Source organism: Telopea speciosissima, chromosome 11, assembly GCF_018873765.1.
Source record: "Telopea speciosissima isolate NSW1024214 ecotype Mountain lineage chromosome 11, Tspe_v1, whole genome shotgun sequence".
Classification (NCBI taxonomy): Eukaryota; Viridiplantae; Streptophyta; class Magnoliopsida; order Proteales; family Proteaceae; genus Telopea; species Telopea speciosissima.
The window spans coordinates 29,316,127-29,334,673 of NC_057926.1; the positions used below are offsets into that span (position 1 = coordinate 29,316,127).

At 39.5% G+C, this 18,547-nt stretch overlaps 1 protein-coding gene and 1 pseudogene across 1 annotated transcript; one reads left to right on the plus strand and one right to left on the minus strand.

Moving 5' to 3' along the window:
• Nucleotides 1–3,036: 3,036 nt before the first annotated feature.
• LOC122644930 lies at nt 3,037–6,322 on the minus strand (annotated as a pseudogene).
• Nucleotides 6,323–16,236: 9,914 nt separating this feature from the next.
• On the plus strand, nt 16,237–17,461 carry LOC122646902 (rust resistance kinase Lr10-like). Its single transcript, XM_043840537.1, has one exon. The coding sequence runs from the start codon at nt 16,299–16,301 to the stop codon at nt 17,388–17,390; it is 1,092 nt and encodes a 363-aa protein (XP_043696472.1). The 5' UTR covers nt 16,237–16,298; the 3' UTR covers nt 17,391–17,461.
• Nucleotides 17,462–18,547: the final 1,086 nt, after the last annotated feature.

The window sequence follows — 18,547 nt, forward strand, 5'->3', positions numbered from 1 at the left end:
GTGGTGAATGCAAAATATGTGAGATTGATGTGATCCAAGTGCCGTAGTGTGTGCCGGACTTGGGATCTGAGATATGAGAATGTGTGATGAGTACGAGATGTGTGAGATTGATGTGATCTAGGTGCCGTAGTGTGCACCGGATTTGGGATAAGAGATTGGAAATAACTATATGTGCACGTGTAAACTAGAGGGGGCGAGAGGATCGTGAGCTAAATGTGGAGGGACTATGGACTCAACCTCTGGCCTATACGTATGCATGCACCTTTACTCATTTAGAACCATATGGTTAGGATCACACTTCCCCAGTGCTACACCCCTTACCAATAGGGGGTAAGGTGTTGGGTAACCGGTGGTGACTTCCGACGGACTGGGGTACTATTCTCAACAGATTGGTTCTGTAGTGGGCGTCGGGACTGGGTGAGAGCTAGGGTTATATCGAGGGCTTGCCGTACAGGACGTACACGTGTATGGCAAGCTTCCAACCGCAACTGGGGTTGACATCGCTGGATAGGCCATCCGAGTGTGAGAGATAGAGGGTCGGGGATGCTACCTAGGGTGTTGCAGTAGCACTAGACCCGACTTAGGCATTTCTTTGGTAGGTGGATAATGTGCACGTGTAAGTTAGAGGGCGTGAGAGGATAGCGAGCCCGATGTGGAGGGACTATGGACTCGACCTCTGGCCTACGTGTGTACGTATCTTAATATGCATTAGATGTATGCTAGTTGGGATGACACTATACCCGATGCTATGACCCTTGCCAACAGGGGTTTATGTGTTGGATAATCCCCCACGAGGACACCAGTGTGTACCGATTGAGGTGCTGGGAGAGACGATTCCTACGCGAGGACCAGAACTGTGGCAGTGGGGTTATCTTTGGGGGTTTGTTGGGTTAACCAGTGTGTACCGATTGAGGTGCTGGGACCGGTGAGTCCGATCGAGGTTCGGGACCGGCAGGCTCCCTATGCAACTCGGGTTTGAAATCGCCGGATAGGCCATCCGCGTGTGAGAGGTGGAGGGCTGGGGATGCTACCTAGGGTGTTGGAGTAGCACTAGACCAGACTTAGGCATTTGTTTGTCAGGTGGATAATAACAAAATTGAACTCATGTGGCATTACTGTAAATCAGACCTGATGGACGAATTATCCTGGTGGTATGGGACACTGTGGGATTCGTTTATCATGTTTGGTTTGCAACCTTGTGATTGCATTTATAAATGTTGCAGCCATTTGCATAATTCGATTTACTCATTGGGCTCATTCCTCATGGAAACCTCTTTTTAGATGATGATGAAGGTATGATGGAGTTGGTCGGCTCAGTGTATGATGTCCCTGAGGGCATTAGCGATGGTGAAGTCCCAAGGTTAGGGAGCATGGATCGGATTGCTACTGCGAGGCTTGCTACCAGGGGGAGTAGTAGCTTAGGCAGTGGGTCGCATTTTTATACTTTATGTTTTGCTACATTGATACCTTGTCACCTTATTATTTAGATTCCCGTTATGAGTGAGGTGTTATCGAAATATTATGTAATACATAAGTCCTGATGGGAATGATCTATAATTGTTGACATCTTGATGTGATGAAATGATAACTTTGAATAAACTGCCACAGTCAATATATTTATGTTATCACATAGTCTCTGCTACTCTGATTATGATTATTTATATTTCAACTGGTCGTTTGAATTAACACATGTGGTGTGGATGAGTTAGCTTAAATACTACATCAGTGATCCTGGTGGGTGTGTGGAGCGTATTTGTAAGCTCTGGTCATAGATTCCAATGGTACAAGAATCTGGGCGTGACACTTTTAATCTCATCCTGGGAATTGATGGGTGCTTAGAATGTTAGTCTGATGGTCGCTCCTTCATGGTTGTTTAGGTTTGTAGAAGATTGTGATGTAGTTATGGAAGCTGCTCCATGGTGGTAAAATGGCTAGCTTCTTCATGTGCTTCTTGTTACTCCAGACATCGAATACCATTTTAACTCTAGTTTGGAAATCTTACCAATTTGGGTTCATATATTGAAAATATCAAATTCCTATTTTTTCTAATCAATCTCTATTAAAGCTTTTTCGGTGAACCTCGGCTTTCTCTGATAATCAATAGTGCACAATGAAAGGGTTGCTTTCTAACACTTATGTGTCTCACATATATATTGTACTTGATAGCAATACCGAAAAACAAAACCAGAGAGAATCAAAAGATTTTTAACCCTATCCAGTTCATCTCTTTCCATCAAAGTAGTTGCTTATTTGGATAGGAAACTACACCATGTACTAGCAACTCCCATTATGCTGATGTAGTAATTGGACCACATAACCTCCCTACTACTATGATGTTGAGGGCTTTTTTTTCATTTTTCTTTCAGGGACAGTTATCAGATCGGGTTTTTACCCGATCCATGTGCCCACTTGGGCAACTGTGGACCCAATAGAGACGTTTAGAGTTACTTGGAGAAGGGGGCACTTCAAGTCCCCTATATGTACTCAAACATGTAATAGAGGGAGGGGGGAATAGGTTGAGGATATAAGGGACCTACAACCACTCCCCCAAAACGTGCGAACTCTCCCTCTCTCTCAAAAAATCTTGCAAGTCTCCATCTTCCATACTCTGTGTGTGCATTTCTAGAGCATCCATCACTGCTCTGGGATTTGGACTATGGAAGATTGCATCTGTTGCTATCACCTATCGAGTTAGACTGTACGTGTTCTCTCCGTCCATTGACTGTTGAGTAAGAATGTCTCGATCTGTCTCCACTGTGTTTTTCAGAACACCGTTAAGGTAATCCTAAACGTTGTCCATTATTTAATAGTGACAAACAATAGATATTTAAAAAGATGATTATGTAAAAGCTTGTATCAATGTATGTTTATTCTACCATGAAACCTCAATGGTGAACATTATAGCTATAGATAGGACTCCAAACAACCCCCCCCCCAAAAAAAAAACAAAAAAAAAGAAAAAAAAAAGAGAGAATAGGATATATAGCTATAGATAGAATAAATTCAAGACCATTCATCATCAATTTCAAAGCTTCTTAAACATACTGGTTGAAATGAGTGATGGGTAGAAGTTCAGCCATGCTACTTAACTTACACAGATATCAAAGAGAACAACATATTGTGCACACCCTTATTCAGAGATGATTGGTAACTTCGTACAGAGAGGTCTTTTACTATTACCTACATTAGTGTTTGAAGGCGTTGTAGACTCAAAAGGATTGGGTGGCATGATCAAGCTCTCTCTGTCTCCTTCCAACATATGAACCACTACTTTCATTGAAGGACGATCAACTAGGTACCATTGGATACACCAAAGAGCCACAATTGTTAGCTTCTTAGCAATGCTAGCATCTCCATCTTCATCTATCCTGATTTCCAACTCTTTCCCATGGCTCAGATGATTATAGATCCATTGGGAGAAGTACACTTGGCTAGTGTTCTCTACAGTGTTGTCAATGTTCTTTCTCCCACCAACCATTTCAAGCAACATTATTCCAAAACTATAAGCATCTGATTTATGAGAAACATGACCAAAGTTCCTAGAAAACACTTCAGGGGCAATATATCCTATTGTCCCTCTTGCTGCAGTCATGGAGATGGCACTCTCGTCCTTGGAAAATAACTTTGCAAGACCAAAATCAGAGATCTTAGGATTGAAGTTTTCATCTAATAAGATATTATGAGGTTTATGTTACGTGCTAGAGAGAGGGGGGAGTGGCCACGTGCATGAGGGAGGAGATAACTTCCATGGTTAGTGGGTGAAGTCATTATTTTATGTATGAGGTCATCATTTTAGGTGGGTTGCTATGTTATTTTATGTAGGCTTTCACTGTATGTAGGTAGTTATAGAGTATGGGTTGCTATTTTGAGGGATGGAGAGCAATATGTGGGCTGTTATAGGGGAGAGGTAGTGAGGTGTCATGAGTAGGTGGAGTTGGTTATGTACACAGATAAATAGTATTGATTCGTTGAATGAAGGAGATGGGAATTAACCAAAACTACTCTTGAGTAGAGAGGTCAGGCTTCCTCGATTAAGCCACTTTGTCTTGATTAATATTCTTCTTCCTGTTTAAATTCTTCTCTTCACTATAGGTGGGAAGAAACGATCCCCCTCGTATATACCAGTTTAATATCGAAATGATGAATACGTAGATCACACCCTTGATGAAGGTATTCTATTCCTTTTACTATGCCAATAGCTATATCTTGAAGTTTCTCCCAACCAAGGACTGCTCTCTTAGTATCTCTTGAAAAGATGAACTTCTCTAGTGACTCATTTGGCAAAAATTCATAGACAAGAGCTCGTCTATATCCATCTGTGCAGAAACCAACTAGGCGAACCACATTTATGTGATGAATCATACCAATGGTGCCAACTTCATTAATGAAGTCCTCTCCAACTCCGGTGGAATTGTTAAGGACCTTAACAGCAACTAGAATTTCATTGGAAAGCTTTCCTTTGTACACACTACCATAACCTCCTTGTCTAAGTTTTTCCTTAAATTGATTTGTAATCCTCTTAATGTCAGCAAATGTGTACCTTGAGGGCTTGAGGGATTTGTAGTCATCTAAGAACTTTAGAATCCTCACTTGGTTTTCTTTTCAATTTTATCTGATTTGTAGTCACGGTATTTTTTTATGGACATCATTGTTGCCACAACAAAAAGAAAGGTACCGGTGGGTACGCCTGTAATGAAAACCTAAAAATTAATAAGCAACAAAGTAGAATTTTACAGTAACACATGAATCTTATTAAAGCTGAATATGTATGTGGCTTTACCTGTAAGCACTTTCTTCGCAGATGCACCTGGGAAAGAAAAATAAAAAAAATAAACAAAAAACCGAAAGGAATCAACAGATAACACCTTCACTAATTTTAAAAACCCTAATAATAATTAAGTGAACTAAAAAGTTATAATCTTATTTTTTATCTCTTATTTATTCTAAAAGTTATTTAATGCAGGCCATTTCACATGGATTTAAAAATGGCCTAATAATAAGTCACTTTCAATTATATTTAAAAAACCCTTTTGCACCCATGATTTAATAATTTTTGAGAATAAAATAAGAGACAAAAAAGTAAGTTTACAATCATGTTGTAACCAACCTTGATCACAAAAAGATTTTGAGAGAGAAAGAGAGAGAGAGATGGTGTTACCATAGATATAACAATTTTTTTGCTAAAAGATCATTTAGATTTAGGAAAGGTTAAAAAAAAAAAATATACACCTTGATGATACAAAATAGAGAACCAAACAAATAAACATCAATAAGAAGCAAAGTCAAAATTCGCACCTACAGCATGACCATCACAATAAAACGACCAGCCATACACTAGAATTTAATAGCAAATCCTAAAACAAAATCTTCCCAGAACATCGATCCAGCTCTTTAAATATATTTATAGTATATATTACAATTATATGCTACAAATAATCTTAAATATAACAAATCTTCCTTTTATCCTTGTATATTTGTTCCTCTGAATAAATTTATTTTCACCAAAAAAAAAAAAAAAAATTCCTTGCATTTATGCATATATATGTTACATACAGTAATTAACAGATTTTTTTTTGGTAAACTACAGAATTGACAGGTTAATTGTGTATGTGTGTGCAAAAGTAAAACTAAAATAACGTCATAATAATAATAAAGGAAAATTTCACGGACACCCTCTTAAAGTATCTAATATCTCAGAAATTTACCATATTTGGTCAAAATGTCATAGACACCCCCTATTATTATGAATTTTTTTCAATTTAGTCCACTCTGTTAGTCCCTGCAGTTAAGTGTCTGTTAACTCTTTTTAAATGAAGAAATTACCTTTACCACAGTGAAATCCCTATAATACCCTTAATGATGAATTAAAGATGTTAGAAGTTAGTTTTAAAAAAACAATTTTGCCCTTGTTTTTTATCCAATACTTTTTTTGTATTCCTTTTTTCTGCCCTTTTCTTCTCCTTCTTCTCCTTCTGCTGTTTCTTCCGCCGCGGCCACCACCACCACCGCCACTCCCTCCAGCCCTCCTTCTCTTGCTCCCCTGCAACCCCGCCACCACCGTTTCTTTCTGCTCCACCGCTGCAACCTCCAAATACAAACCATTCGTCCTGAGGTGTGCCATTTGTGGACTAGGAGTTCTCGCTGCCGCTCTTCTGGCTTCAGATTCACAGGTCAGGGTGATCTTCGTATTTTCTTCATTGAAAAAATAAGAAGACGTGTTCTTTCGTTAGTGTTGGTATTCTTGGTTTCAGGTGGTCAGCCATTGCAACTCACTTGCCTGCGGGATCTCTTCTGAGCCAGGGAAGAACCACTGAACCGCCATCTTCTCTTCTTCTTCTTCTCTATCGCACCATCTCCTCTTTCATTTCACCTTTGCTGAAACTCATTCGCCATCCGCTTTTCTCTCTTTCCCCTTTTTATACTTTTCATTTAACCCAATCTCCAACACCCTATTCTCTCTTCTCCATCTAAATACCCATCTCCGAGAAATAAATTTTCTCTTCTTGCTCGGGTTCGAAAGCAGAACAGATAATGAATCCCAATAAAGAATTATTGGAACACCCATCTCAAGAAAAGGTTGGCAAAGATGGGAATCGATCCCGTGACCATAAACCCAAGAGTGATACTTCTCTATATCTTTTCTTTTTTGCCCTTTTTGTTTCTCCAGCGGTGATGTTCACAGGATTTTGGCGGGCTCGAGGTTCAGGGGATTCAAGGCGGTAGAAGTGGGTTTTCAAAGGGTTCAAGAGCCTCGCGATGGAAGTTCTGGTGTGGGGGCCTCGCATCTTTGGGCAGTTTTCCGCTTTCGGTCATGTCTGAAGAGTAAGGTACCCTCTACGAACCCTTCCAGCATGAAACCTAAGCAGTTTGACGCTTTGGGCCTCTTCTTTTTCTTAGAATAATAAACAGGAAGTTCTGTACAAAATCCAGAATCATGTTTATGATTTGGTTCAGAGATGGAGAGGGGGAGGTGTCGGAGACGGAGAATGAGAGGGATAGGGAAAGGAGAGTGAAATTACAAGGACAAAAAAAAAATCTGAAGTAGTATTGCCGCTGGTAATGGTCGCTGGAGCCGGAGTAGATGATGGCCGCCCAAAATAGATTTGCAGCAGTTCTCCAGTGAAAATATGTAAAAAGAGGGAAGAAGATGAAATGACATTTTTGTTTTTTTATTTAAATAACTAAAGGGTAAAATAAATATTTAGGGAATAAGATGAAATGAGAATTTTGTCTTTTTATTTAAGTAACTAAGGGGTAAAATGGATATTTTACTTTTGAATACTAACTGTGCTTAACGTTTGAGGTGTCTGCGACATTTTGGCCAATAGTAAGTTTCTGAGATATTGGATACATTTAAAATGACTAATATACCATTATTCTCAATTTTTTTCTTTTTATTAATTTTACTCATAAATCAAATTTAATGGGACCCACCATCCCTCCTTCTTCTTCTTCTTCTTCTCTGCAATCCCACTGGCCCCACCACAGCTACAACTCAATCGGCGCAACCTAACAGATCCAAGATCAGCCATAATATATGAAGAGGCAACAATTTTTCATGGTGAGAGTCCCACTAGAGTACAGAATGCCAATCGGAGTGCTTGTGGTGTAAACATTGGATGAATTGAAAACTAATTCTTGATTGTTCCTAAACATGTACTTTCCATTCTTTGAGACTAGTGTTGTGCCATCGATGGTAGTTGGATAGTTGAAGCTGCTCCAATTACCAAACACCAAGTTATCATCTTCGCCGATGACTAGTTTAGTCTGTTTAGGATCTCCGAAAGCCGTCGGCTGCCACAGATTGTTTCCGGTTGAATGGTTGAGTTGGAGAATGCCGGCGGGTGTGATGACAAGACAGGAAGATTGGTTTACTGGTGAAGTGCTAGTGCCATTAAGTGACCAGATAATGGTTTTGTCTAGGCCTTTTAGGAACCAAATGGCGCAGATGTAAAGATCTGGAGAGGTGGGTAATGGTCGAAATCCAGCAGCAAAGGTTGAGTTAGGGATACAAGGGTTTGATTCATGGATGGTGACCATGGCAAGTCGGAGGTGGAAAAGGAAGAGAGCTTCTGTTCTTGTTGTTGTTGTTGGTCTGTTAATGGTGAGACGTAACAGAATAGAAGGGAGAAGAGGATGAGAAAGGAGAGAGACAACATGGCCACTGGTTTCTTCATTCTCTCTTTCTTAAGACTGAAGAATTACAACTGGAATTTGGGATATATAAGCCGTTGATTGAGCAGAAAACCGTTGACTTCAGAAAGAAGTCCTGCCAAATCTATGGGCAAGTTCTTTGTTGCCTTGACCTTTTCATCAGATTGGACCGAGGACTGAGACCAAAAAACCGCCAGTCATGGGTGTTTTTTTGGTGGAAATATGGTGAGAGTGAAGGGGAAAAAATTTGGTTGCAGGCATGTTCCTACTGCCCCAATCGTAGGCGCAAATCTGAAATAATCCATTTCACCTTTCGGTTCACAAATACCAGAAACATAGCGAACAATTATCAACTCTAATTGGTTTTTTTTTTTCCGGTAATATCAACACTAATTGGTAGGAACCTTCAATTCCTCCAATTCCTCTAATAGGGATGACTGGGACAAAGGTTGCAACGGTGGCGGGGTGGTGGTTGAAGAACAAGAAAGAAGAAGAGGAAGAAATAGTGGTGGATTCTACCTTTTTATGTTAGAAAAATTAAAAATATATTAATTGATATTTAAAATATATTATTTAACACCGTTCACTCACCATCCATTTAGGAGGTCTGGTTATATACTTAAAAAAAATACAGGGAGTCATTCTATATTTTACATAAACCTTAGGAGGTGGCACTGTAATTTTCCCTAAAAAAAAACCCAGCTTACAGAATACAGAGACAGTAGATTAAGGTTCAAACCAAGCACGTCTGGTAATTTCAAGTATGAAGGCAATCAATCGAAGATTAGGGTTTCCATGAAACCGAAATTAAAATCAAATCCATGAGGGAGAGCGAGAGCATAATACATACCCAATGCTGGTGGTGAAGGAGATTGGAGGGGAATAAAGCATTCAGTTTCATAAGGTCCACTTGTGTCAGTGTTCTTCATTCTGCAATATCCTCTCTTTGCTTCACAAACTCCACACGATGGTTGAGACCAACTCAGTTGAAGATAAAAGCATGTGGCATTAATTTCAGAAATTTCATACATAAAACTTGCGTTTGAAGAATAAGAGAGTGTCTTAATTGTTTTGCAAAACGACAAGGGAATGCTTGATAGAGGTAGATATGAGTCGAAGACATAAACTTGGTGCCCAGGGACGCCAAGGTAGGAAATATGGGGTCCATAGCCATGAGTATCCCGTTCTGGATTTGTTGTTGAACAATTGAAGAAAGTGACGACACTATACGGATCATACTCATAAGCTTGTTGAGATCCTCCATCAAGAAAGGGAGAAGCAGATAAATTGATATGAAGAAGCCTTTGAGGATGGCAGCCATGTGGGTCGTATATACCCAGAGTCTGAGATGCATAGTTTATGTTCCTTACAAAGAACGAACCCGAAAATGGAAGCTCCAGCAGAGTTTCGTTGGTGGCAGTACAAGACACGGCGAAGCCGGAGCCAGGATAGCCACAGTGCTCGGGCTGCCGGCCCTCTATCCAGAAAGGAAATCGAATATCAGGACCGGTATTGCCGCACCGGATTGATGGTAAATTGCAGTCATTTGTTTGGTTTGGAGATGAGGAGATGGCTATGGTCAAGAAGAGGAAGAAGAAGGAGACGAAGAAGAAGACCAAAGAAGTCTGCCTTGAGTAGTTCTTGCTCATCTCTGGATTGCTCTCCTTAGTCCACAGATTATTATGATACATGATTGGAATTGGACTTAAATTCACAAATTTTTTTTCTTGTGAATATGTTTTCAAGTTGGCTGATTTTTAGTTTTCTTGCTGGTGGGCCTTGAGTTGCTCTCAGGCTTGAATGGTACATTATGACTCTTCTTAAGCCACACAGTGGCTGGAGCTTCACGCACTGAAAAGTGAATTATTTTTCATGATTGTGACTTGTGAGGTCAATATTCTTCGTCTTCTCGTTACTTAATTTTCATGTTATGGTTGTGGCTTAGTAGAGTGGTCGAGGGAGAAGAAGAAAAAGTAGGAAAGAGATTCGATTATAAGGATTGTGAGAAGATTTTTAGCTGTAAGAATGATGCAGTGAATGTGCTCTATAGCCATAATGAGAGAGGAGTTTAGTCTCATATCGATCGGGTAGTGTGCAGTGTCAGTTTTTATGGGTTTAAGATCACTTTAAGGTTAATGGGGGGTATACTAGTCCTTTCCATTCTGGGTTGGACAAGGATTTGAATTTTGTATTATAAATAAATACAAGATTGGATCCCTGCAGTCACTGAAAACTATAAAAGCCCCACTGGTTTAATGAAATAAGAATTAATTGAATTTTTGTCATGATTTTTCTTTTTAAAAAAAAAGGCAAAAACAGAATTGATTTTGGCCAACCGGAAGAAGGTTTTCTGGTCAATTCTCGGCCAGTATTTAGTCATCGAACGCTGACAAACTTTTTTCCAGGCGTTGGGCTGGGCGGTGGTGGTGGTCTATTACACCCTCCGTGATTTCTATTCCATAGAACCCTAATAGGGCTTAAATTCGTAAAACGCAAAATTTAAAGATGAAGTAGGAATATTCCAAATAGAATATTCTAGATGATTGCTATCATTTTTTAGAATAGAAAAAGAAAAAAAAAAGTAACACAAGAGCGTCAAAAGGTTAACGTTTTAGTTTTGAACTTCTTTCCTGTAAAGTTTTAGGTTCTCTATTTTCCAAAAAAAAAACAGGCAAGTGACATGACCTTGACCCCCATCAATCGAGTGGGTAGAGTGCGGTAGTTTGGTTTATGACCTTGGAAGGATCTCTCCATGCACCCTGAAACTCAGATTTTTGGATTGACGTTATTAAGTGGTATTAGAGCATGGGTTGAATATATAGGTTTCTTGTAGGTTGTAGCTACTAAGAATTTTTATCAACTCAAGTGTGATGCACTGGACAGTGCACACACTAACATTGCACCACACTTCATAGGATGAAAATCCAGCTACCAATGGTAAATTTACAATTTTTTTTTTCTTCGAACGAGAACGGGTGGGTCGTTTTGGGTTATTTGGGGGCATTTCTGTACTTCTTTGGGTTTGGGATGTTCTAAAATGTGTCCTTATCTCTTATTAGACGTGTAGATGTCAGGTTGACTGATTTTGGGTTATCTGGGGGCATTTCTATACTTCTTTGGGTTTGGGATGTTCTAAAATGTGTCATTATCTCTTATTAGACGTGTAGATGTCAGGTTGACTGATTTTTAGTTTTCTTGCTGATGGGGGCCCTCAGTTGCTCCATTGACAACAATTGAGGCTAGAGCTTCATGCACTGAATAGTGAATTATTTTTCATGGTTGTGAGTCAATATTCTTTGTCTTCGTCCTAGTGAATCCTCTTATTCTTCGCCCCTTCGTTACTTAGTTTTCATGGTTATGGTTGTGACTTAGTTATTCAAGAGTTTAGAGTGGTGGGAGGAAAATAAGAAAAGCCAGGACAAAAAGAATCGGTGATAAGGATTGTGATAAGATCTCTGTAAGAATGATGCAGTGAATCAGCTCTATGGTCAGGAATGAGGGGAGTAGAGTCCCACATCAGTCGATTGGGTAGTGTGCGGTAGTTTGGTTTATGACCTTGGAATTAAGGGTCTCTCCATGCACCCTGAAACTCTAATTTTTGGATTGACGTCATTATGTGGTATTAGAGCATGGGTTGAATATATAGGTTTCTTGTAGGCTGTAGCTACCAAGAATTTTTATCAACTCAAGTGTCTAGAGTGGTGGGCGGAAAATAAGAAAAGCCGGGAGAAAGAGAATCGGTGATAAGGATTGTGATAAGATCTTTGTAAGAATGATGCAGTGAATCAGCTATATGGTCAGGAATGAGAGGAGTAGAGTCCCACATCAGCCGATTGGGTAGTGTGCGGTAGTTTGGTTTATGACCTTGGAATTAAGGGTCTCTCCATGCACCCTGAAACTCTAATTTTGGATTGACGTCATTATGTGGTATTAGAGCATGGGTTGAATATATAGGTTTCTTGTAGGCTGTAGCTACCAAGAATTTTTATCAACTCAAGTGTCTAGAGTGGTGGGCGGAAAATAAGAAAAGCCGGGAGAAAGAGAATCGGTGATAAGGATTGTGATAAGATCTTTGTAAGAATGATGCAGTGAATCAGCTATATGGTCAGGAATGAGAGGAGTAGAGTCCCACATCAGTCGATTGGGTAGTGTGCGGTAGTTTGGTTTATGACCTTGGAAGGGTCTCTCCATGCACCCTGAAACTCGAATCTTTTGATTGACGTCATCATGTGGTATTAGAGCATGGGTTAAATATATAGGTTTCTTGTAGGCTGTAGCTACCAAGGATTTTTATCAACTCAAGTGCGATGCACTAGACAGTGCACACATTGTCCATTGCACCACACTTCCTCATAGGATGAAAATCCAGCTACCAATGGTAAATTTACAATTTTTTTTTCTTGTTAATATGTTTTCAGGTTGACTGATTTTTAGTTTTCTTGCTGATGGGGGCCCTCAGTTGCTCCATTGACAACAACTGAGGCTGGAGCTTCATGCACTGAATAGTGAATTATTTTTCGTGGTTGTGAGTCAACATTCTTCGTCTTTGTCCTAGTGGCTCCTCTTATTCTTCGCCCTTTCGTTACTTAGTTTTCATGGTTATGGTTGTGACTTAGTTATTCAAGAGTGAAGAGTGGTGGGCGGAAAATAAGAAAAAGCCAGGAGAAAGAGAATCGGTGATAAGGATTGTGATAAGATCTCTGTAAGAATGATGCAGTGAATCAGCTCTATGGTCAGGAATGAGGGGAGTGGAGTCCCACATCAGTCAATTGGGTAGTGTGCGGTAGTTTGGTTTATGACCTTGGAAGGGTCTCTCCATGCACCCTGAAACTCGGGTTTTTGGATTGACGTCATTAAGTGGTATTAGAGCATGGGTTGAATATATAGGTTTCTTGTAGGCTGTAGCTACCAAGAATTTTTATCAACTCAAGTACGATGCACTGGACAGTGCACACACTGTCCATTGCACCACACTTCAGAGGATGAAAATCTAGCTACCAATGGTAAAGTAATCCACCGTCTCTTACAAAACGGGTTTGTAAGAAGTCACAGTAGGAATCAATGCACATATTAACTTTTTTTTTTTTTTGATAGGTACCTATTTTATGAAAAGCTTTCTTTCATCTAAAAAAAGGCAAGACAATGCTACCTAGTCACGTGGCCGGCGTGGAATCTAACTCCTCTTAGGTTCCCTACCCGGTCAGGTTCGTAGGTTCCTCTCATGGGGGGCCGGAAATGACGACTGCACCCCTTGCCCGAACACACTGCCCAGGTGGGATGAGGCCGTCATTTCCGCCTTCCCTATAAGAGGAACCTACAAACTTGATCGGGCAGGGAACCTGAGAGGAGAAAAATTCGTCGGCGTGACCCCTTCGTAAATGGCGGCCAATGAGATAGTGTACGAAAGCATCTATAGGGCGGGCATTTTTTCCTTTCATGGCGGGGCGGTCATTTGCGCCCCCTATGTCAGGGCGTGGGTGGTACATTCCCCTACAAGAAACATTTCTCCTAAAATGACATAGCAAGTTTTCCCACACCAATAGTCAAGGAAGGATCCTTCACCACTTTTTTAGTATCTGTCATATCTAGATCATTAAATTTAGGCCATTGGATGTGAGCACGTGTACTTTCATGAGATGCGATATAATTATATTCTATATAACATGTATACATTATTTTTATGTATGGATATACCTTACATATTATTGCAAAAAATAAAGAAAATACCATAAGATTGTACAATCCTAAATACAATATGGAATCTAACATAGGGAAATATTCCCAACCATTATTGGTTCTTGGTGGCCGGAATGAGGAAGCAGCAACACATAGTGAAAAAAAGTTTGCAGCCATCAGTGATCGAAGAGAGATAACAATGTCGTGGAGGAGAGAGAAGGAGAGGTGATGAGATTTTCAGGGGAGGTACAAAAGCGAGAATAAGAAGAACGACATGAACTGGTCAATCATGACATAGGTGGAATAGGATGTGAAATTTGAATGTGAATGTCTATATATATCCGAACTTGAATGTATGTCTCTATAATACATAAGCAGTGAATCATGATATCAATGCAAAAATGATTTGGAATTGTGGTTTTATAGATCTTCGATTAATGTTGTATGTTTTGTAATGTTCTCATCATGTATGGGCTAGCACCCAATCATTGTATAGGTATAGGTTAATGGAAGGGGGTTGATTGATGGTTTTAGTTGGATGGAGTCTGTAGACGCTAAATTTTGTTAACTCCCCCCCCCCACCGGCGATGACGACAATAGGACGTGGATTGACATTGTATCTCTTTCAATAAGGACTTACCCCCACAACCGCCAAGCCTTCCCCTCCATGACCCCGATAAGGTTCAGATAAATGACTTTGAGTGCAAAACACTTGATATTAGCTAGTGGTGCAGACGTAGTGTTAGAAAAGGCTGCTAGAAATTCCCCTAGCACCCAAACATGGATCACTACCTATACATTAGATAGTGCTCGGAAATACAAATCCAACAGTATATTGCATAGAAAAATCCAACATCCGGATACGAATCGGCACCCAAAACTGGACCTAGGGCGTTCAAGGATCAATAAAGTATCCTCGGATCCATGGAAGGGATCCATGGCCGTTGACCCTAAATGGGGGTCCAAAATGAATTAACCAACCTTACAAACAGCAGAATGCAAATAAGCACAAATATACACACCCCACCCATTTGAGGTGGGACTAAACCCCACCACGGGGGCAAGCCATATCTATTTTGGTTACTTTAACTTCGCTTCCCTTTAATTCCCTTGCAACCAAATGCCCTTCCCCCCCCCCCCCCCCCCCCCCCCAAAAAAAAAAAAAAAAAAAAAAAAAAAAACAAAAACAACAAAAACAATAGCATGGGGTGGGATAAGGGTTTTTTTTTTTGTTTTTTTGATGACAGGGATAGGGGGTTTGTTGCTAATCATAATCATGTCTTTTAAACTAAATGTTTTTAAGGAGTCTTAGCTGAAACGAAATGAAGCATACAACTTGGGGCCCAAGTTGATCACTCTTAACACCTTCTCGATGCTATTTCTTTGGCTGAGACCCAGTTAGCAGGAAAGTTCTTGCACAGGAAGAATTTTCCATTTGCTACGCTTTTGTAAGTGAGAATTTAGGCTATGTTTGGTTGGCAAGAAATGGATAGAAAAGAAAAAATTAAAATTTTTTTTGAATTTGAGAGGAGTGAGACACATAAATCAATCATTGTGCCATCATGACTCTTTTCTTTTCTTTTCATTTCTTGAAACTAAACCAGGAAAGTGAATGCTTACTGGTAGTGTGGTTCCTGTGTCCACACACAGGAGCATGTGGACACAGGAGCATGTGAAAAGACCGTTCAACTCCAATGACATTGAAAATCCCCTCCAAACCAATGCTTTTGTGTGCACTCTCATTGGCCCTCGCACTGGTGCAGGGGCTACACGATCGGTTACCGTCCTTTTGCCCAAGAGTTTATTATAAAAGGCCATGCTGATTGAAACAAAAGAACTTTCATTCTCCCAGTACTGCCTTTTTCTTTTGTTTTTTTTTTGGAAATCCTTTTACTAATTGCTAGCCTAACTGACCCAATTTAACCAGTTTCTATATTTGAATGGCTGAAACATTTTCGTACCTTGATTTTGTAGGTGTTTTGGAATATTTTTGGGCCATGTTTTTGGGTAAGACTTGCACTTAATTTTTTTTTTCATTTTAATTTCTAATATAAAGAATATTTTCTTTGTTCCTTTCTTTTCAATGACTCACTTCTTTTCCTTTGTGATTTTTCCAAATTGCAGGATTCGGTATCATTGGGATTATAGGTAAGGCGTGATACTGTTTCTTTTGATGATGTGAATCTCTAGCTGTGTATTCTTATAGACTGGTGGGGGTAGCAAGGGACGGGGATGACAAAAAGCTGAGGCCAGAAGAACCCTTAAATATTTTGCAGTGTCTTGTTTAATGATTGAGTTTCTGATCATCCTATATTTTCTGCCTTTGTCCAACCACACCCATTCTGTTAAGGGATGGACTTGGTATTACTTTTGATTTGCTAATCTGATATTCTCTTTGTCTAGGAAGCTTCTTGGTGCTTAGAACCACATTGGGATATATATGTTTCTCCATATTCTTGATCTATTATATGCTGCGACGACGAAGGCATCTCTCCTTGGATACTAACATTGAAGAATTCCTACAAGAGCATAACAACCTATTGCTAATCCAGTACTCATATTCAGATATTAAGAAGATGACTAAACATTTCAGAGACAAACTTGGTCAGGGAGGTTTTGGGTCTGTTTATAAAGGAAAGCTTCGCAGTGGCAACCTTGTTGCGATCAAGATGTTAGCAAATTCTAAAGGTAATGGTCAAGACTTTATGAATGAAGTCGGTACCATTGGGAGGATTCATCATGTCAATGTGGTGCGACTTATCGGATTTTGCTTCGAGGGATCAAAAAGGGCTCTAGTGTATGACTTCATGCCAAATGGGTCCTTAGACAAGTACATCTTCACTCAAGAACAAAAGGGTACTATTTCTTCAAGTAGTTGGGAAAGGATGTACAAGATCTCCCTAGGAGTGGCTCATGGGATTGAATATCTCCATCAAGGTTGTGATATGCAAATTCTACATTTTGATATCAAGCCTCACAATGTTCTTTTGGATGAAGATTTTAATCCAAAAATTTCGGATTTTGGGCTAGCCAAACTCTATCCAACAAATGAGAATACTGTTCCTCTCACTGCTGCAAGGGGAACAATAGGATACATAGCTCCAGAACTGTTCTACAAAAGCATGGGAGGTGTCTCTCATAAGGCTGATGTTTATAGTTTTGGAATGTTGCTAATGGACATGGTAGGGAGAAGGAAGAATGTGAATCCCTTTGCAGATGCTTCGAGTCAATTTTACTTCCCATCATGGATATATGACAAACTAAATCAAGGAGAAGACATGGAAATGGAAGATGCAACAGAGTATGACAAAATAATAGCAAGAAAGTTGATCATAGTCACATTATCTTGCATACAAATGAAACCTGTTGATCGCCCTTCCATGAGCAAAGTCATAGAAATGCTAGAATCCCCCACGGAGCTTCTACAAATGCCACCAAGGCCTTTTTTAGCATCACCATCTGAAAGAGTGGAAGAAGGTCATACAATTATAGAGTCATCACCCATATCCGAATCATCAAGTTATTCATTGTCATACAATTCCATGATTCAATCAAATTAAATGTAATCTGCTATAAATTAGTTATTTGGTTTCTAATTAAGGAATAGTTTGCCTGTTGTAATCAAACAGAATTAGCAATTCCCTTGATTATGTACATAGGGGGATCTTAGGGAGATCATTTATGATCAAACTAAACCGGACCGTAGAGAAATGACTTGATTCTCATTTCATATGTTTTCTTCCCGGTTCAGTTTGGTTTAGAATCAAAATAACTGATGCTTCTAGTAAGAACAGATAAAATGGGACTAAATAAAAACCCGTAAAACCGAAGTGAATAAACTCAATTTTCTGTACTACCTTACGTTCAAGACAGTGTTGGTTTTGTTTCTAAGGGACTATATTTCTCAGGTTGCCTTTTATGATGTTAGAATGTGTAGTAAGAGAATTCACAGTATATATTGCGATGGTAAGCTTTAGTTATTCTAAATTTATCTGTTATGCTCTCAAATTAGGTGCAAAAGGAATCAAATTAAAGGAGACAAGGGTGAAACCAAAAGTGAACCAGTACTATAAGCTGCATATAAACAGGATGTGGAACTAGATAATGAAAAACTGAATAGAAAATAGTAAAACCAGACCGAATACAAAATGATTCTAATTTTAGCAGATTATTATCCTATTTAATTTTGTTTTTGAGCTTGTAAAAATATAAACCGAACCAAGTGACACTCTTAGTCAAAACATCAAAGACCCCGTTTGGATTGCACTAGGAAAACCAATCCAGGCAACGTATTAATAAATAATTGGCTAATTTTCAAGTCGTTGTCGATGACCTGTATTGGACCAGTCCGGATTAGACCGTACCGTGCCTGCAGTTTTATTCCCATTTCTTCTTCATGCTTATCTGCTACTTCTATCAACAACGATCTCACCAACAACGGTGAAACCCCTTAATAGGAGCTTTCAGATGTAATTGATTCCTTAATTTTCATTTTTCTTCAAAATATGCAATTTCATCTTTCGATTGAATAGTTTGTTGGGTTAGTTCTTCTGTTTGAAGATTCAAGTTCTTCCCAATTTATCCGAGTAGTGGTAATTGATTCCATTGAAGGTTTTTAACTTTTGAAACATTTAGGTTGTGTTTGGTATGCGTTCTTAGAAAGTATTGTGGGATTAGAATGCATTCTGGAACACCAAGAACACAGTTTGTTATGCAT

Coding starts and splice junctions, on each gene's coding strand:
- LOC122646902 (XM_043840537.1), top strand. CDS start 16,299: ATGCTGCGACGACGAAGGCATCTCTCCTTGGATACTAACATTGAAGAA.